Source organism: Cyphomyrmex costatus, unplaced genomic scaffold (genome assembly GCF_001594065.2).
Source record: "Cyphomyrmex costatus isolate MS0001 unplaced genomic scaffold, Ccosl1.0 scaffold196, whole genome shotgun sequence".
NCBI lineage: Eukaryota > Metazoa > Arthropoda > Insecta > Hymenoptera > Formicidae > Cyphomyrmex > Cyphomyrmex costatus.
In genome coordinates this window covers 456,054-477,293 of record NW_017275998.1, presented here as the reverse complement: position 1 = coordinate 477,293, position 21,240 = coordinate 456,054, and the positions used below count along the sequence as shown (strand labels likewise).

The 21,240-nt window shown below is 35.6% G+C and overlaps 1 protein-coding gene across 3 annotated transcripts; it reads right to left on the bottom strand.

Annotated features, from left to right (window-relative positions):
• Positions 1-1,093: 1,093 nt before the first annotated feature.
• On the bottom strand, positions 1,094-20,566 carry Ssdp (Sequence-specific single-stranded DNA-binding protein). Of its 3 annotated transcripts, XM_018538747.1 has the most exons (14): positions 20,493-20,548; positions 15,725-15,797; positions 15,575-15,636; positions 15,409-15,493; positions 15,218-15,259; positions 14,922-15,008; positions 12,697-12,804; positions 12,118-12,192; positions 11,826-11,874; positions 11,068-11,097; positions 9,750-9,961; positions 9,471-9,641; positions 9,079-9,279; positions 1,094-2,701 (listed from the first exon to the last, which is right to left on the bottom strand). In XM_018538747.1, the coding sequence occupies exons 1-14, from the start codon at positions 20,546-20,548 to the stop codon at positions 2,597-2,599; spliced, it is 1,356 nt and encodes a 451-aa protein (XP_018394249.1). In that variant the 3' UTR covers positions 1,094-2,596. The 3 variants fall into 3 exon arrangements, with proteins under 3 accessions (XP_018394249.1, XP_018394251.1, XP_018394250.1); XM_018538749.1 differs by lacking the exon at positions 12,697-12,804 and having other exon boundaries at positions 20,493-20,566; XM_018538748.1 differs by lacking the exon at positions 11,068-11,097 and having other exon boundaries at positions 2,597-2,701.
• Between the last annotated feature and the right edge of the window lie 674 nt (positions 20,567-21,240).

Sequence of the window (21,240 nt, the reverse complement as noted above, 5' to 3'; positions counted from 1 at the left end):
GAAGATCCGCAGCAAATCTTATGGAACTTATATATTCTATGCTTTATACAAAATACCATGTAAGATATCCTGAATTCAACACTAGAGAGAGAGCGATCGAGATTACCATTTTTCCTCTTATATCTCCTCCGAAAATAAGAAGAAATAATAATCTGCGTGCTAAATTAATTTGTAAATTATCGAAGATATACTGGGTGCGTTTTGATTTTATGAAAAGAACGATGCGTTTGAAAACGAACTTAACAAATGTTTACACAATCGATGATACAGCAGTGAAACCCCACCAACGATCTTTTCAGTGCTACATATATTTTAATCAATAGAACATTATCATAGCAAAACGAGTATGCTAGCTTTAAGTAGAAAACGCATCGTATATAAATCTAAAAGAAATTTCTCTCGTGTACGGCATATCATTCTCACGTACAAATTGGAATTGTACAAAAATGTCGCGCTCGATCCAATCATTGTCTATTAAAATTGTTACAATGGACGTCCTAACAATCATTCATTACCGGCCACAAAGCACAATCGCTCAGACGTAATTATTTTCCCAGAACAAATATTTTTACTAATTTAGATAGGCATGTTTCTTACAAATCGTAATTATTTGGTGTCGGTAAGATTCAAAAACACCATCTATACATGCATGAATATTATTCAATATAAATTATATAATATCATGCAAGGATTGCGTTCAAGTCAATTGTACTACTCGTGAAAGATTATCATAAGTATACTTAATAATTACAAGATAATATTTAATAATAAATTAGAAGACTGTTACACACATAAATACATCAACTAAACAAGAAAAGTGTTACTTACAGTCAAAAATAAAAAATATTTATTCAATATATTATGAAAATATTATATCATACATTATTATATCATCTTTTACGATCTGTGAAAATAAAGATTAAGCTGTTAAATTAAAATTGAAATATATATCATAATTAATTATAGTACGTTAATCTATCAGTAAAGAAAGAGAATTCATAAGACAATTTCAAATATTCAAATTTATTTTATAAAAAAGCACAAATTAAACTGTGCGATGTCATAAATAATCATCACAGAACGTAATCGCGGAAAAGTATAAGTCCTAGCAAGATACTTTGTAACCGGCCACATGTAAATTAAGCACTTCCTCTTTCCATCGTAAGCTTGCTTTGGTTCGTGAAATAATTGCATATTTATCGTACGATAGAAGTAAATTTGGTCCTCGATCGTGATGAAATTTCAAAGATCTCCCACGTTCGGGCGACGCAACTTTCATCTTTGTGCTCGTAAACGTCTTATTGCGCCTGTGGCGACTTTACGTATCCATGTAGCTATATAACGAAACGTTCTTCTTTTCTCTTTCTTTTTCGGTCGATTCTCGTGGTCCACATCACACGCTATCGACCTTATCCTTGGGCTCTATAACGATGATCAACGATCTGATTCGAATTCTCGAACTAGATTTCAATTAACGATATATTTTTTAGTTTTATTAGCTATGATCACACAGGCTAGTGTCCAGTTCTTCCCAAATCATAATCGAATAAAGCTACAGACAAAGAGTTAATCATAATTAACTTGGACGATCAATCCTCGATTGTACGAACTTGGCTGTATAATAAAGATCTCGATAGAGATTGTTGTACAGAGAACGGATGAACTGCGGTCGAGATCATTTAGAAAATTTCACGGGCTCATCCTGAAAACGACCGTGATTCTGATCGTAAAAATTTCAGAAGTTTAACGTTTACACTAATATAATACTATCACACACACGCACACTTTCTTTCTCTTTCTCTCTCTCTCTTTTCATCATGTACTAAGTAAGATACTGGAACAATGTTCGTGGTTACATCCTAAGAATGAACGTATGTTAAGCAAACGAGTAACGAACGTACAGTAAATGCGAGTTTTAACCAGATAAAGTTTGATCAAGAAACATTTACTTCGTAGGGAATGCGGATAAAAAAAGAAAACGATCGTTACTCGAATACCCGATAACATTTGCTTCGACTGGAAATTTCCGCATGTTGCGAGAAATTTTAAGTAAGCTCGACCGCGTTACTCGTTCGCTCAGAATGACGTATCCACCTCAAGGATAACAACACCATCAATGTTCGATACTGTACAACATCGCTGTGCGAGAACGTCGGTCGACGTGAGAGTCGTGCGAAATCGATGCTCTCTTTCTCTCTGTCTCTGTCTCGAAGGTCTCTCCCATCCTGACTTCATGGTCCTCCTTGCAGCAGCATGCGACAAAAAGGATGGGTCGCCAATGCGCGTAAGAGGGGTCGTCTCTTGCGCCCTTCCTCACGGAGATCGATCTACGCCGTTCGACGGCTCGGAAAGAAGAGAGGAGAGGAAGATCTTATACGTGGTGAGGTGCAGCAAAGGTTTCATCCGAGAAAGGGATGAATAGGAAACGTACGAGGCAGGAGAGTGGTTTCAACGGCAAAGGGACAAAGAGAAGACGGGAGGAGGGGCGAGGAGGAGAGGATGGAAATACTTCTCGGACTAAAGGAAGAAAGGAAATCGATTGCGTTTATCTCTTATATTGTTAATTTGGTCTCGGGGTCCAACGACTCGTGAAGAGTTATTGTATGAAATAATCGGGATGGTCTGAGTCCTTCTCAAACCTCTTCGCCTCTTCCTGCATGCTCTCCTTGATCTTCAGGATGGCCGCCGACTCGGTCTGATCCTGCGAATCAACCAAGGCCGGTTACACGTAAACGATCAGGCAAGCCCATCAACCTTGCCCAAGTTTTTCCGTGCGCAGCGTCTTTCACCAGCGTGATTCGCGGGACTCTCGGTAATCGCGCGTCGGAATTTCGGTCAAGGAATCCAATTTTCGTAGCCCGAGCGGTAAATGATCAGCTAAATATTTTCTTCACGTTGCCGCGCGTTAAGGAATGCTTATGCCAAGAATCTGCCCAGTAATTTCTTTCCAGGGTAGAACGAAGAGCACGAGAACGTACAATCGCGACTCGCAGGAACCACGACGAAACCGAGGAGTCCCGCGAACTAAAATCCGTCTTCACCCCCATGTGCGAAAACGCTGGCCGGTGAATAAAACGCTTTTAAAAGCGCAACGTGATGGCGGTGCGTCGTGAAGGGGCCGGGCTCGTGAAACGAAAAACTCCGTGGGACAGGATACTGGGGGAGGTCTCGTTGTCGGAAACCGGAAGAAAAGTTGGAGCTTGAGGTACTGTTTGCTTAAGGGTGCTCTGACCCACAACACATGGACGTTACGTAAGATAGTGAAGCCCGTGTCGAGCTGAACATAATACAGCAATAAGAATAATAATAACGATAATAATATTATGATGATGTGATGATGATAATAATAATAAAACACAACGAAAAATTCATTATCGTCGCCTGCCCCCCCACGCACGCACACCTCACCGATTATAAACGACAGGTAGTACAGTGAAAAAAAGGTAATCTAGAGAAACTCGACGTGTCGTCCTTCACACACTTATGTTTTTCCTCCCCCTTTTTTTTTTAGCGGAAGACTCTTCCGCCCCTTCGGAATTTTTGTCTCCGCTTATTTTTCGTGTCTCGCAATCCATCGATACGCTTTGCGCTGACGCATCCATGTGCTACAGGTCAGTACAGGCTAGTACTATATACAGCTATCTGTTCTGCTCTAGTCCGATTTTATACGTATTTCATACACAGTGAATACGAGAAAACACTCGAGAACCGTTCAACGAGAGTGCAACATCGATCATGACAATGTGTTCCACAGCCGCAGCGATAGTGGTGCAACGTCCGACTTAGCGGTGATCAGTGTCCAAGTATCAATGATTCAAGAGTTGGCTTAAAATCAACGATTTTTCATTTAAGATTAGATACTGATCGCGCTAATCGGACGGATGGTACGAACAAAGCGACGAGTGAAACACAAGTGATGTGTGTTGTGTGATTAGCACAAGTGCAAATACACGGAGACGGATAGTTATATATAAATACGATGATAGCCAGCACCCCTCGGATTTAATCGTAAATAAAAAAGAAAAACGCAATAATCTCAGTGTAACAGGATTACATTTATTGTCTCGATCTCGCCTGGCTTATAGGCATATATTAATTATGTTATCATTCAGCGATACGTTCGGCTTACAACGAGGAGTATATCAAGTAAATTGGCATTAAGGGTACCAAACTGCACCTGTCTGTTTCACGAGTCTCTATTATTACCGCTACTGATGAACCAGGAACAACGTCGCAAAATAAGTCGACGTTGTTTCAGCTCGAGGAAACGACTATCGTGAAAATCAGCAATATCGATAATTTCAATTCATCATGTTCAAATCACGTTGTTCAAGCTTCGTACCCTTAATGCGCCGCTTTGCCGAGCTTTTCCTTCACTCACTGACTCGTGTTGTACGTCCTCGCATTAAAAAGAAAAGATTATGCGACTCCACAAGCGCGCGTGTACTTTCTTTTCTCCGTTTGACGTATGGGCTTAACGGCAAGACGGCAAGAACTCCGAGATATCGGCAAGCAGTTCGCTCTGTGAGGCTATCCTGTAATATCTCTTGTGATGGACGGCAAATAATTCCGATGAGGTAAGTTAACAAGCTTTAGTTATAAGATAAACCCGTCACCACGTCGTTCGCGCGGTCACAACTTTACCAAATAATATTAATATTTCGTGTATTTCATCCTAAAAACGTCTGCTGCATGTCATTTATCATCTGTCGCAAAGTGTGTGCAAGTATACAAATTTTTGACAATGTATAAATGATGTGAAGCAAAATACCCCGTTTTCTTATAACGATCAATCTGTTAATCCACGATCCCAAACCGGAATAAAAAGCGTTAAAGAACGCCCAAGAACGTTCGTAGCAAGGTAGCTTTTGTAAAAATAAAAAAAAAACGAGCTTTCACAACGAGACAACAAAAACAATTTGCAGCGTCTTGCCGTTTGATCCCAGAGCATGCACTTGAGCATACGCACACTCACTCCTCTTCTCTCTCTCTCCCTCTCACCCGCATTCTCTCCGTGTATTTTTCTTTTTTTTTTTTTTTACATAAAATTCCATCGATGTCTCGGCACTATAAGTTAATTTAAACATAACTAATAGCAGCACAGTATAGTCCAGTACTGACCTATAATCAATGCGGACGGATGGATTCCGGGAAATCTCTCGCTTTTCACCCTTATCGCATTTTATCTTCCGTTTCTTTATCTATTCGCTCTCTAAGGTTCAGTACTCGCATGTCTACGTATCTTATATTCATACAAAAATATTAACGTTTGCATATATATATTATAAATATATTATACATATATATATGCATATATATATATAATATATATTTTTTTTATATACTTCTTTCTCTCCAAGTACTTCGTTTAAGCTACCTTTGCCTCGCAATACCGCGTAATCTCGAACTATCGAACTACCGTTCGCTGAGAGATCCGCCTTTACTGTTGTACAATGTCAATCGATTACTAGTGTCAAAGGTGAAAGCTACGATCGATTAATTTACATAAAATTATCGTTGCTCGAGTCGCACCAAACGATTAAAAATACGTAGATTAAAAATTTTGTTTTTAATAGAGATTCCACCTTTCGTTCTACAGTGACGCTAAAAATTGAGCAAGTGACGAGCTTTACATGCTTTACACGAGAAACGATGGCGAAACTAAGTGTTAGTGGGTCATAAACGCGCGTTGATTGATTTCTGCACGAATTTAAATAGGAACAATTCTAATTAATTTAACATTATTACCGCACGAACGATATTCACGGACTGCATAAAACTTGATCTACAATGTGCTTTTGGCTTTCAGTTTCTTGTTTTTTACATCTTTGTGACTTTCTTACTTTTTTCCCTCTTTATGGCCGTTTTATCAAGAATCAAGTTTCTTCTTTCTTCTGATCAATTTTTAACTCGGACAAGAAACAAAGAAACAGGATAAGAGGCAAAAAGACAAAAAGTAAAAAGTGATAAAAAGCAAGATATAAAAAGTAAACAATGTACATTAGATTTTAGAAAACAGTTTTAGAGAAGCATGATATGACATCTAATTATCCCGATTAGGAATATAAAAATTGGCAATTAGAAATTCTACAGTACTGCGCGAGCTTCCCCTGTAAAAAATCATTGTTAATTCGTTAATCGTTTCTAATTTCTACGCGTTCGTATCAACTTTGCTTCGCGAACAAGAAACAGTAATACGTATATATTCCGTTATTAAGACGTACGTACAATATATTAATTTCCATTTGCAAAGTTAATGACGGATGCAAGAAAGACAGAATGTCTGACCCTGGTATTCGGAACAGACTGTGAGCAAATAATTGGAGGGATTCGGTCCGAGTTTGTCTAGACTGTGTTCACGTTATTACAGAGTCACGTGATCATTATTGTAAGATGTGCGAAAGTTGAGATTGCTAGATTCACGTAGGTGTAAAGAACAGCGCGAGATTTATCTTTCCAAGAGAAATCCTCATCTACCGTTTACAGTTTACACCGTTAACTCTATAATGCAGTGAAGAACGAGCTAAACATCAACTCAGTATCAAGTACAACTCAGAGTGGTGCGTTCAAACGAGATTAAAAAAAAAACAAGAACGTAAAAATCGATTAATAATTATGCGATCAATAATCACAGTAGCGGATAGTTATATACGTATATTCTATCATGTATAAGTGTGTATATGTGTGTTTCGTGTCTTATGTAACAATCTTCACGTAAATTTTCAGGCACCTTTACTTACGACCTATGTATATAATTGTCAAATAAATATAAATAATAAAAAATAATCTGACAAATCTCTTAAGTAAATATTAACTAGTTTCCGTAGTAAATATAGGCATAATCCAGGGATTGAAGATGGAAACAATTTTATCAACGATTATTCCGGTATACCATGCGTATCGTGTATATGCATTTATTCTTGTAAAATCGCAATGATAAATATCTTGAATTATATTATACTATGTCAAACACAGTATACAACAAGAAAGTCTTTTTGTTATAAAAAAGAAAGAATATATTTCAAATAAAAGTATTAATTTAATATTTATGTGTTAGTATTTTAAATACTGTAAATAATGTAATATTAATAATATCATTATAATTATAATAATATCAAAAAGCTATATGTACCATGTATATATATAATATAACATTATTTATTTGAAATAACTTTTTATTTCAGTTATTATATAATATTATATAATGTATATAATATATTATATAATGTATATAATATTATATATTTTTATTATATATTTCAGTATGTATTAAACAAATAAATATAGACAAATAACCAACTTTTTTACCGTTTTCAATCCCTGGTGTAATCATAGTAACGTAAAAAAAAGAATTATAAAATATCTAGTCTTGCAACCTTTTGAGTATTTAAACAAAGCATATACATATCATATTCCTATACACGGCAAGGCGCACGTGTAAGAATAATCGTTGTTCAAGTATCTGCGCCATTTAGTGGTAGCAGTTCAATTATGAGCGCTTAAGTGCTAATCCTAATCGAGCAGGAGCAATCGATAACGACCGCACGCTGCGTTTAACACGAATATCATTAACTTTTTTGTTCTTTTTCGCTCTAGCATGCTACGAGCTTGAACCACTACATGTGCCGGACTATAGCGAAACTAGCCGGAACGCACCATGGAATACGTGAATACGCAGCGAATTTGTGATGCTTTTCCGCATTACATGTATATAACCGGCACACCATGTGCGAAGTCTACGGCATCTACGAACTCGGGGCTGGCTCCAAGGCGACTTGATTTTTTAAAAAAACTGTCGAGAATACAGAGAAGGTGCACGTACGTGATTACTGATAACTCTTTTCGCAAGACTCGCAAAGAACGTCCGCGACGCCGTCACTTCTAGATTACGACAAAACTTTGCGGATTACGCTAAATAACTGAAGATTAATAACACGATTTTTGTTTCTTTCATCATAGAAACCTTCGTTTGAAAGATATCACACGTGCGTACAATAAAAACAAAAGTTTGAAAAAAAATAAGGTAGAGCGTTAAATTGAATTAAATAGCGTAATAAAAATTATTATATACATATAAATTACTGCTACACATAATAATTTCTAACACTGTTTAAATAAATTTATAAATATTACTTTAGATATAGAGACTAGCTTGATTCAAGTTTTATAAGCGCAAATTTTTTTAATAAAAATTCTTTTCAGCCGTTTTCAGTTATCGGGCAAATCGCCAAAGTTTCAGCAAAATCGAAGACGAAAGCGTCGTGACTGTTCCTTGTCATATCCTACTGATAATCTCATATAACAACATATAAGATTAGCATGTAAAATCGTATACGCGTTTGAATCAAAAGTTCGATTACTTTGTCGCACGAAAGTATTATAATTTGGTGTTTCACCTTATAAAGTACGCAGAAAAAACTTGAAACATTTATATAAATATGTATAAATTATTTTTCATGAAATCAAATATAAATAATAAACTATTAAAAATCAACTATTAAATTTTATTGAATCTCATCATTTTTCTGCCTACTTTATAACTGCATCGTTAGACGTTATTGTTAGTGTGATAGTAGTTAGACGCAATTTCAGCGAATACGGTTATAACAAATATTAGATGCGACCAAATGACGCTGATTAAATTTACCAAAATACCATGTAACGCGTGATTAAACAGAACACCTTCCGAGAAATTTATAGGGACAAATGATACTCTGTAAGAAAGCATTAAAAAGCCTGTTGGAGCGAGGCTGAGGATAAATCCCTTGAACGAGACTGAACCCATATTATTTTAGCAAAATATGTGAATATCCGCCGTACTGATAGAAGCGCTTGTGGCTGTTAATTGAGATGATTAGAAGGGCAATAAGTTGTAACATGGATTTGTATGCTATAAAAATAATAATGTAAATAGATAATAATTATAAAAACGATTTTTTAAAGATTTAATCATTGATATGCAAAAGCGATAAATAAAAGAGGTGATTAGTCAGATAAAACAATAACATACAAATCCACAACAACACGTCGAGTGTGTGACTATTAGAAAAAGTTATCAAACAACCTGTGCATACTTACATTCTCTCCAGGAGCTCCGAATCCACCCAGATTATAATCACCCATTCCGCTGCCGCTATCTTCTCGTGGTGTTCCAGGACCACCGTTCGCTGGACTGTTTTTCATTCCATCGAGACCGTCACCATTTAGAACCGGACCCATTGTATTAGGACCCATAGGTCCCATTGGACCACCTTCAGGCCCGCCACTCATTGGAAAATCCTAAAATATATTTATAACATTGCTTGCATGTAATGGACAAAAATGTTTTGGACATTAATCATTTGTTATGATTTAAAAAAAAAACTGGCAATCCAGATATAGCTTATTAGAAGAGAATAATTAAAAGTAAATATATAATAAATTTAAATATAATAAATAGTTGTTATATATTACAATATTTAGTCACTTACACCCGGCATATTTCCCCCAGGTACAGGTTTCATAATGGTATACATATTTTCTCCTCCACTATTGCTGCTATCCTGTGGGCTGGGCATAATGGGTGTACCAGGTCCAGGTGGACCCGTTGATCCAGGCGGCCCTCCGTAGTTGCCCGGCGATGACGACGAATAATTCATTGGCTGTATCACAAAGAGATGTTAAATATATTTGTATTCATTAAAGTTAAAAAGCATTAAAAAAATTAAAAATATACCAAGAAATAAAAATTTATATTTATTTCTCTGTACCGTAGATGTGTTGGGTTGCCACTGTTGTCTACCACCTGGAGCAGCCATACTCATTGGTGGCATCCCAGGACCTCCTGGTCCACCTGGACCCAAAGTACTATTGGGTGGTGGACCTCTCATGCCTGGACCATAACTTCCAGGACCCATCGGTCCCATACCCGGTCCTCGCGGAGGATTCATTCTGGGATTCATTGGGTTCATTCCTGGTGGACCTATGGTAGAAAGTACAGTTTGGTAAATTTAATCGTTAAATAAGAGACTGTTAACGTTTGTTCTAGTTCTATGTTAATGCTAACTGCTAATTACGATTTTGTGGACTACACGATAAAAATTGTGGATTTGTGAAATCTAAGATAAAGTAACTTGTGTATGAGAGTGGGCTCCATGTGCGATATTAAGTGCGGACTTAAAGTGAGAATCAAAACTGAGTCATGCTTTGCCAAAGTCGAGCTCAAGGTAAAGCCGGTGGATGACATGCCGTTCAAGCAACTGTCACCACACAAATTAACATAGTGAAAAGCTCATGCTAAAGATAGAAACAGCATATTAAATAGCAAACAATTATACATTCAAATATAAAAAAAAAACAAAGTAATTTTCGTTAGCTGTATATTATTAAAATTCTTTTAAAAAAAATTCTTAAATTTTAATTTCAGATAAAAGCGATTTTTTACTTTATGCGATAATATTGTGTAAACGCTTATACATTTAATATTATTTCGTATAGATGTAATGTAACATGATAATGAAAATGTTCTAAAGATATATTTGTTAAACACAAACATAATCAGCCTATCTTTTCTATTTGCATGTAGCATGATCTCATAATACGCAACAAATTTTAATTACTATTAAATGTAAATTATAATAACAGATATAAATATTTTTTATTAATTTAAATTACAAATAAAAAATGTAGAAAATTCCGCAAAAAGATACATTTATATATGCAATTTAATTTATATATATATAAATATTTCCAAAATAATATTTTGCACATGTACATTAGCAACGATCTTTTTGAAACATGGAACAAAATATCACAATTATTGTATTTATTGTGCCAAAATTCATATAAACTATATTAAAAAATTATTTGTTACACATCAAATCAAAAATTACACGTCTATATACTCAATTGCGATTGTCATGCTGGATGCTAGTTCGGATGAGCAAATCATTTTGCAAAAGAACAAAGCCGGTGCAATTATCTTCATAAAAATAAAAATAAAAAAAATATCGAAGGCAAGGAGGAGAAAAAAAATATAAGTTAGGCTTGACTAAGTCATGTGAGTGTGATTTTTGGGTTGCTTCCTACCTTGCCACCCTACAAATTCTCCAGCTTCGCCTGAGGAACACAAGAGCACACATTAGTACGGCAGGTAGGTAAGGTCGGGTTCATGGTAGTAGAGCCTAGTTATTTTGCAGTGGTATAGTAGATGAATTATTATTTTAATGTAATAGGTACACAGTTTACTAAAAAAATTATTTAAAAATTATTCTTGAACATATACTGGAATAAATCATGTTGATTAAGTGTTTAATTAAATTACATAAACGGATTGAAAGCCAAGCCATTTTATCTGTTCCGTAAAAATTCATTTTTACATTCATTTAAATTTTTACATTCATTAATTCGTAATAGTTTAAAAACAGAATATAAACTGTATTTTTTCAAATTAAATTTATGAGATTACAGAATATCCTGAAAAATACATATCCTATGTAACGACATGAATTACTTATATAAAAATTTAAAAAAAATTATATTATAAGCATATCAAATAAAATATTTGGTAAAGAGACCCATTGAAATACATTTACATACTAAGATACACAAGACTGCTGAATATCTAGCAATAACAATCGAATGCAAACTACACCACTGCTTGTAACTAGACAATTCAAAAACCAATCCACTCCACATCACAGCAATCCAATCCAATTTAAAATATTACTTATTCGTTTATTGCTGTGTGGTTTTTGGTACGCATGCGTCTATGTCATTCTTCTTTCGCAACTCTCGTCAATGCCAGAAAAAAGTAATGAAACACTGGCATAAAAATGATCTCTTACCTTGCCTGGTTGGATCCATACTATTTGGCATCATTGGCTGTCCTGGTGGCTGTAAAAAAAATGACATAAATTTATAATTCTGTATTATATTTACAGTATATGCATGTTTAAATATAAATATTTTTAAGAATTAAAATCATGAATAGATATAAAATAGACATTGCTACATACACAAATAGGCGCTGTATGTACATACTATTATTTCATTTATTTATTTAAACAAGGTAGTCCCAGATATTAATATTTATCCAAGCACTAAATCATAATATATAAATTACTTTCTCATACTTACTCCATTAAAGTCATTTCCCATTTGTGGCATACGTACTCCAGGTCGTGGTCCTGCTGGATATCTAGGGCCCATAAACTGTAACAGAAAATAAACATTCATTAAATTGATCATGTAACAAAATATATTAATCTCATAATTTGAAGGTGTAAATTAAGTATCCATAAAGTGTCAGTCATGATTACTATACACAGAATTGACTAGATATAGTATAAATATCAGGCAGCCACAATAAGCAATCCGTGAGATGATAGGCCATAAAATATGCATTTCAAGTTCATCGCAGCACATTAGTTGGTGTTATCATTATACAACGTTCATAAACCCAGATTGTAGACGAGAGAGATTCATTTATAATTTAACATGAATATAATATTCTAAACTATTGTAGAACTCGTTTTAATACCTGAATATGTATAATATATGTATAAAGACAAAACACGAAGGACATTATAAAGGAAACAATTATAGCGATTGTGGCGACAATTATGAATTTCGGTTATACCATGATATATGGTGCGATGACACAGCGGAATAAGTGATTCTTCATGAGTGAGAGTGTATGTGTTGAATGAGGCTTACCTGGGTGGACATCATCTGCGAGTGTGGGGGCGGGGGTGGCTGGGGGTGCTGGGGGGATGGCTGTGATGAGGGGTGTGTGGGCGGAGATGGTCGCATTGTCGAGTTGTTCTGCAACAAGCAACGCAAACGACAGACATGTAGCAACACTGCGATCCAGGCAACAGCTAGACTAGAAGGCTTTGGGGATGATTGTGTTAATACTATGATCGGTCTCAGCATCTTAAGTTATCCGAAAGTTGTAATTAGGAAAAATCGTTCTAATAACGTTTCAGTGTCTGTCGTTGTACACCCTCTTTTCATAATTACAACCTGTATGTGAAATCGATTTTAAACTGTGAAATAAGACATACAAGAGTATGAAAAGATGCCAATTAATTATAAAATGTACAGCGTTATAGAACGTAAAATGATTTCGTTGGAAAGATATGATGACTCCTAAGCATTACAGGATACCTATGTATGTAGAGAGATCTAGAAACAATTTGTATCACTTACATATTGTGTAGCGTATTATTTTTCTCTAATCTAGTAAGGGACGACTACTTTGACAAGCAAGAGATGCATAACTTTTTTTCAGTTTCTTTTTTCCACATACAATTTATATTATGTATATTTCTTTATATATAATAAATAATTGACACAAATATTATCATAAAGATTAATGACAAAGAATCGTAGTTTTAGCATTATACAAATAGATAAAGAATAAATATTAAATATTGATTAAAAAAAACCAAAAGTCTATATTTTTGCGTGTAATTGAAATTTTTTGACAAATATATGATTATTATAAATCACAAATTTATAGAATTATAAACATATTTACATACATGTATTTTAAAAAATTATAAATCTTTCTAATTTGTTCATATAATTAATCACATGATACATAATTATTGTAGTATCTATGAAATCAATGTTTGTCAAATAATGCAAATAATATTGTGGATCATTTGTGAAAAAAACTAGACTACATCTAAGCAGGCTTCCATGTTAGTTGTCCCATACATTCTAAAGAGTACAACTTTGGCTGGCTATGTAATCCAGAAAAAATGTTAAAATATTAATTTATGTCAAAGTAAATATGATAATAAAATCGGCCGATTAATTTATATATTTTGCAAACACATGTTTGCATGGCACAAATAAAACGGTAAAGTCTCTACCTGCAATAATTTTGTACTACTGCGACATGGCCAGCGCAAAGTATAATATACTCTCTTCATGATATGCTTACTGTACCACAATGTTGTGCTCTAAATGTATTCTAACATCTATAATCCTGTTCTTCATAGAGTTTCTAGATTTGCTTTATGCGCCAAGAAGATGAAACAGTGAAAATGGTACAAGAACGCACATACAAGTATTAGATAGAGAGCAGAGAGAAAGTAAGTACATATATACAGTATAGACAAGCATGACATAAGAACGTCTTTTGAATGTACACTTGTTTCAAAACAAGTTAATCACGACTACGGCTAATGTGTGTATATTTATCGGTAATGTAAATATATTTAGTTAAATAATTATCATATAAAAATATATAATTTATTTTTCGAACTCAATCAAAAGAAAGAAAAATTGTACACAAATCGGTTCTGCCACTTATTTATATGTAATTTATTTAAAATTATCAATATCGATAATTGTTTTCTAAACACAATAACCCAAGTTCTTCATTTACTTAAATGTTTTCTATTTTTCTTGATTCATTAATTAAATTATCTTTTTTGTTAAATTTGATTTAATTTGATTACAATCTTTAATTCAAAATAGCTGAATTGTATTATGCTTTGAATCAAGTGTAAATTTTTAATAAAGGATTATGCATAACAATGATAACAGATACACGACTATGTGTGTGTAACATACACATACACATATCTAGTGTATAAAAATATGCGTTTCAGATTAATATTTGAATCTTAAATTTTGTTCAAAACGTTAATATCCTTTTTTTTTCCAAAATATCTAATCATTCAAAATCTATTTAAAATCATTTCAGAAAGAATGCTATTACTATTAATAAGTAATAATTTAAATAAATCTTTTAATTTTTTATTAAAATTATCAAAATAAATTTTACAAATGTTAAGTGTAATTAAAATACAATTATGTGACGACCGATTTAATGAAATAATAGTTTTTTCACTTTATGTATTCTGTAAGTAAAGGTAAAAACAAATAATATTAAAACAATTTTATGTTAACAAATGAGAACTCACTGGGAAGAAAGCAGGAGGCATGGGACCACCAGGCATTCCGTCGTTTGGTGGCATTTGACCAATTGGAGATGGGGCTGGCCCAGCATTCTGTAAATATTTCAAATTTATTTCAATTTCTTTAATTTTAATTTTCTTCTTTGCAAAGAAATAATATTTAAATCTTAAAAAGTACCTTTACTAATTATACCGATTCTCTATAATAATCAATATAAACAATGCGTTAAAATAAAGAAATTTTAATATATATGCTTTTATTTAAATATATTAACATATTTGACAAAAATTGTTCAACTTACATGTGCAATTCCATTGACGTTGTAAGCACTATTTACGAATCCCTGGTAACAGAAATGTGCCATAAATAATATGCAAAGTGTAACAAATGCTTGTGTGCATTTATGTTTAATATTAAATGCTGCTCCAACATTGAATAATCGATAATTTTATGCAAATTACAAAAGAGTATTATAGTCATTAATATAATTACATAGTCATGAAACGCTTTGGCCTCACTGCTGTGTTCACAAGAGTCTCTTCTCTCGGGCGCAGCACAATACAGATCCCAAAAGACACTGTAAAGAAATTTCATAACAATTTTACACTGGAACGTCCTTGCGACAATTTCTTTAATGTAACATATATATTATACTTACCACCACCAAGAGTGCAAAAACCCAGGTGGCTCTCCTAGAGTAATATTTTTCTCCCATCGAATCTAAACAAGCAGAATAAATCGTATTGTAGTAAGACAATAGTCTACAATGATACAGATGTAATAGGTTTATAAAGATCAAAAGAAATACCTCTGACAGAAACGTTTGTGCTGCTTTTTGTGCTCCCACATGTAACAAGTACTCGTACACGTAAAGCGCCAATCTGGAAATATGATTAATCATTAGCCATTGATAAAACTTGAGTAAAAACCAACTTTGAGACAGCAAGAGACGGGAAATGTAAAAAGACGAGCGGGTTACGCAAACGAGGAATCGGTATCCGTCATGAGTCTTTCTCTCCTTTTTTTTAGAAAGCCCATACTTAACTCGATGCCGCCTCGACAATAGCACGGGTCCGTCCGTTAAACGTGAAGTTAACGCCGACTTTCCCCGCGCAAGGCAGTAAACGCGCGGTTGGATGCATCGTCGAGCGAGCCCGCGCGCCGAGAGAAGAGCCGGGCGGTACAAACATGGCGCGGGAATCGGAAACCGCCGATCCGCGAATCGGAGCGAAGCGCGTACGCGACTCCATGGTGACTGACAGCACGCGCGGATCAATCGCCTCTCGCGAGAAAGCGGGTTACGTGCGAGCTAGACAATCTTTCCTGGCCGGGTCGATTTCGTTTTTTCCATCCTCAATTTTCCGATTTCCGAGCGTTTGAAGCACACAGCACGCTTCAACCAACAATACCCCGTCCAGGGGCCAGATTCTCGAAAAGTGTACTGCATACCCAAAACTAGGGAAATCTATTATATAATATACGTAACGCGTATATTATAATATTTTCGTATATTTTCATATGCGATATTTTTCGAGAATTTTCCATGCCTTTGGGTGCGCTCGATTTCACGTATAATGCGTATGATGTTTTCTATTTTATCCTTCTTTAATATTCGATGAACAACAAGGGGAAAATTATACATCATGAATTGAAAAAAAATGTTACATCAACAGCAGTATTTTAATTGAAAATAATTTGTTTATTAATAATACTTGATGTGAAAGGAATAAAATTATATCAAAACAAGAGCATGGCGTATTTGTTTCATTAATAGTATTATTGATTTGACAAAAATATTTACAAATTAATGAAATATTAAAATATGTTAAAATAAAATGCTGTTGATAGCATCATTTGTTTTAGTGTACATCATGAAACGGAACGGTATCGTTACTTTGTCATTGCTTTTTTTTACCATTGTAAAAATAACTTCCTCAACCCCTATTGTATAATACCAAACGACATAATTGTTATTATACTTATATGTTACAAAATTGGGGAAACTTCCTGAAGCCTATGTCACACTACGCACTGAAAATTAAGAATTCCGAATTGGAAATTAAAATTCGGCCAGTCAGATAATTTTAATTTCAATCCTTTTCGTTCTAACTAGCTGAATTCTATAATCTCTAATTCGCAATTCCAAATCTTCAATACGGATGCCAAGAGAAATAAAACAACTTGTGTCATTAATGCCCATTTCTATCAATGTAATTTAATTTTAATCTCTCAGTTCAACTGACTCTTCAGTTTTTTCTAATTCTAAGAACTAGAAGATAATTAAGAGTAAGTTGGGCCGAGATTAAAGTTAATCTACATTGGTGGAAATGAATATAGGTAAATGGAAAGTACCAAAAGACACACATTTTACATCCTGATGTCTTCAGGACGTCCTGTGGAAGTCTGTGCCATATGGGGAGTTACTCGAGTTCGATCGTAGACCACATACCCGGCAATCGATTAAATTACAAATTCTCGATCCGCATCGCAATCAGAACTGCGATCTGGAAGGGGTCGAGGTATCGCGAGTTGCGAGTTAATTACAACTGCTACGGCAATCAGTCGCATCGGCGGTTTATGACCAGCTAATTCCAGTTAACGACTGCTCCCGACCTCATTCCGTAACTAAAACGTTAAGTTTGTTCATTCAAGTTTCGCCTTCCTAGAGTACATACTCGCGATATTTGGAGAAAGAAGAGGGAAAGAAGAGGGAAAGTACGAGAAACGAAGCCCGAGTTTAAAAACTCGAATGCAGCAACTCGAGATATGGCCTAACATCGTGAACAAAAAGATCGATATATCGACAACTTCGCGCGATTAATCGAAACAATTTCAAATTGAAAAAGTTACGATTGGGGTCACTCACGTCAACTATAAGTGATTATAATCTATAACTAATCCAATTAATTATATAATCTAACTTCCTAATATCTACTTCCACTAATATAGATTAACTTTAATCTCGATTTAACTCTTGCCTCCTCCTCATCTTTTTCCAAGAATTAGAAGATAAGTGAGTAAGTTGAACCGAGATTAAAGTTAATCTACATTGATAAAAACGGACATAATTCAACTTGATTTAATTTTCTAATGATTTTGATATCGCTCATATTCATTTGTCTTTCGGTGTTGCACCATTGAGATTCAGGGCTGCTCCAATTTACGTTCACAACGTTCATGAGTACCATTTTTCCTCGTTTAACTTTGGACGCTTTTCATTTAGTGACACGAGTCGACACAAACGTCGTTTTACCTCTCTTGAACAGAATTTTACATTCTCTGGTTAACTTGTGGTTAGACTTAATCTAATGATAAAAATTGCATTTTCCTATAATTAATCACTAAACTGATGATTTTGTAGTGAGTAACATTTATTATAACCTTCAATTTAGCGATTAATCATAATTAGAAAAATATAATTTTTACATTATTATCAGCTTAACTAAAATTAAATCTAAACCACAAATTAATCATAAAAAACAGAGACTCGATATCCTGCGAATAACAAAGACAGAACAATTTTTTATCTTTATCAAATCAACGTGAGTCAAATAAAAAGCTTTTGATAAACATTAAGAATGAAATAGCTGTGTTCAGTAGACGAAAGTTTTGCAACTGTTGTAAGATTCTTTAACATAAATAATTGATACATCTAAATTCAGTGAGTAACTAAGAATGAAAGATCAATATAATTAACCCTTTACATATAATTGGGTTGTGTCATACATTTCTTCTTTTCAAAAAATTAAGAGCATCAAGTGATTAGTTATAACATTTATATACAATAATTGTTTTAAATACACACAATCTTTCAGATCCTTTATAAAGATGTTGGAAGTAATATTTAAGAATCATTAAAGCCATCTACAATGGCAATAAGCAGTGGTGGTAAGGCTGTGTGTATATAATATATAAAAGAGTAAGAAATTGACCAATTACAGTTAATTGTTCTTCTCACATTCGATAATGATTGGTCAATTTCTTATTCTTACAACTTTACCACCTTATTGCTTCCTGCCATTGTAGATGACCTTTAGGCTGAGTTGTTCCATCTTTAGGTAAACTTCAGCTCACTGTCTTACTCTCTTACTATCTTATACTTTTACTCTTTTGTTTATTCAGTAGGTAAATATCACATAGTTTACTCGAAGATGAAACAACCAGTCTTTATCTGTTAAAGTGATAATTAACCTAGGACACGATCCATTATGTGTGGTAAAGGAAAATCATTGTGTGTACTAAGTTGAAGAATTTTACAGATGCAAAGCCATTTATATTCTGGAAACAGCCAGTGATTCCATGAGTGTAATGAATTGGACCAGTCCTCATGTTTGAATTGAAATGATTTGTTCCGAAAATGGGATCCAGAGATTCGCGAAGTGACCCAGCGAACAAGCTGACGTTATTTCTTATTTTATATTAGCAGATCCAGAAATTTATCAAAGGAAAGCCGTTGACTCGCTGCAAGCAAAACTTTTTTTAAGGCCAAACATAATAAAAAAAAATAGAATATTAAAAATAAATAATTCAGTACAAGGACCCTTTTTGCCAACAATATAACTAATAAAAAAGGAGAATGTAAGAATTGACTCTTACATGTCCCTTTTTTATTGATTATATCATAGAATATTAATTACTTTTTACATTATTATACAGCAAAAGTATCATTAAATTTATAATTCATAAAACGTTTTATTTCAAATTAAATTAATACAAAGAGAAAAAAATAATATAATGGAAACTATATTTTTTATAGGAGAGTTTCTTTAATTAAAAAGTATTTTTGGAATATATATCAAAGTTGCGCAGGATTTCAGAAATATCAAAAAATATAAACATGCGCTACAAATATTTTTAAAAGAGGAGACTAAGAAAAGGGAGCATGACTACCACGATCCCCCCCTCCCCCCCAGCCCACTCCATGAATCCGCCAGTGTCATTTAACGTGACGAACAACCGACGATGAACAACGTCAGCTTGTTTGATGAGGAAATTGTTGGAATTCTCGCGAATTTTCACTTGTGAGTTTTCTCCTGGCGACGTTCGGGGGGGGGGGGGAGGGAGGGGGGAGGGCGGATATGAAAGAGGAAAGGGGAGGTAAGCGAGGAAGCATCATCGCGTATATGTATGTACATTCGAACGAGAGAAACGTACAAGGAGGAGAGCGAAAGAAGAGAGAAGACAAAACGAATGGCTCATCGGCCATCGGTAGGTAAACTGGATTAACCCGACGAACCGGGTTCTCCGGTCGCGATGTACGCGCGATGCACACGCTCCGAGCAAAAAGAACCGGCGAGACGGCGAAGAGGGTGGTGCGGGAGCGTGGAAGGGGAAGAGAGCCCGCGCGGATGGAGCGAGCGGGGTCTCCGGGTTGTGGGGCGAAGGGGAGGGGGGGAGGGACGGCGGGAGGCAAGAGGATGCCCGAGAAAAATGGAGTTATACCGAGCGATCAATGGCCGGTCGTGGAATTTTCACAACGGAACGCCAATCATCTTTATTTTTCTCCTCTCTCTCTCTCTCTCTCTCTCTCGCTCGCTCTCCTATTCTATTCTCGCTGAACGCGATACGATACGTACTTTTCCCTCGCCTGAGAGTCCGAGGGCACTTGCGACCCTTTTCCCTTCGCGTACATGGTCGCCGTGGTGGCCGGTCAATGCTTCTTCTAGCGTAAACACAAGTGCGCCGCCGTTCCTTCGCACAGCCGCTGGACGGCCTGGAGTGGTAAAAAGAACGGGAGATATCGCGGGGACTCACTCGTGAGCGCGCTACGCGCGTTCCCTGTTGTATACGTGTGCGGCGGCGGCAGCGGCGACGGCGGCGTCTGTCTCGCTCACCCGAGCGAACGGCGAACGGTAATCGCTCGGCGTGCTTACGTCGCTGACGTGCGACGTCGTGTCAAACGAAACGCCGAGGAAAAGGTGCACGTACACAGGGAACATACACATACACTCCACACGCGCACAACCACTCTTTCAGTTTATGTCCGTCTCTCTCTCTCTCTGTCTCTTTCTCTCTCTCTCTCTCTCTCGCTTGCTTGCTGCAGCACAGAAAGGAAACACCTCGCGGGAGGTGTTTCCGTTTCTCTCTCTCTCTCTCTCTCTTTCTTCCTCTCCCTCTTCACCTCCCCGTCTTGCTCACTCGCTCACGTCGACAAGAAGAAGGTCTTCTCCGTCCTGCTTTCGTCCGCGTCACGTCACGAACACGTCGCGTCACAACTAGAGCGAGGTGCCTGCTGCTGCGCGATACTGGAGCGACACGGTGCGACGCATCACGACGACATCGTCGTCGTCGTCGTAATCGTCAGCGGTTCAGGTGCGTCGCTGG

Excerpts from the sequence above, each read along its gene's own strand:
- Ssdp (XM_018538747.1), bottom strand. The coding sequence starts at position 20,548 with ATGTACGCGAAGGGAAAAGGGTCGCAAGTGCCCTCGGACTCTCAGGCG. Across the intron at positions 15,494-15,574 it reads TTTTTGCACTCTTGGTGGTG|TGTCTTTTGGGATCTGTATT; the intron begins GTAAGTATAATA and ends ATTTCTTTACAG. Across the intron at positions 15,009-15,217 it reads ACGTCAATGGAATTGCACAT|AATGCTGGGCCAGCCCCATC; the intron begins GTAAGTTGAACA and ends AAATATTTACAG.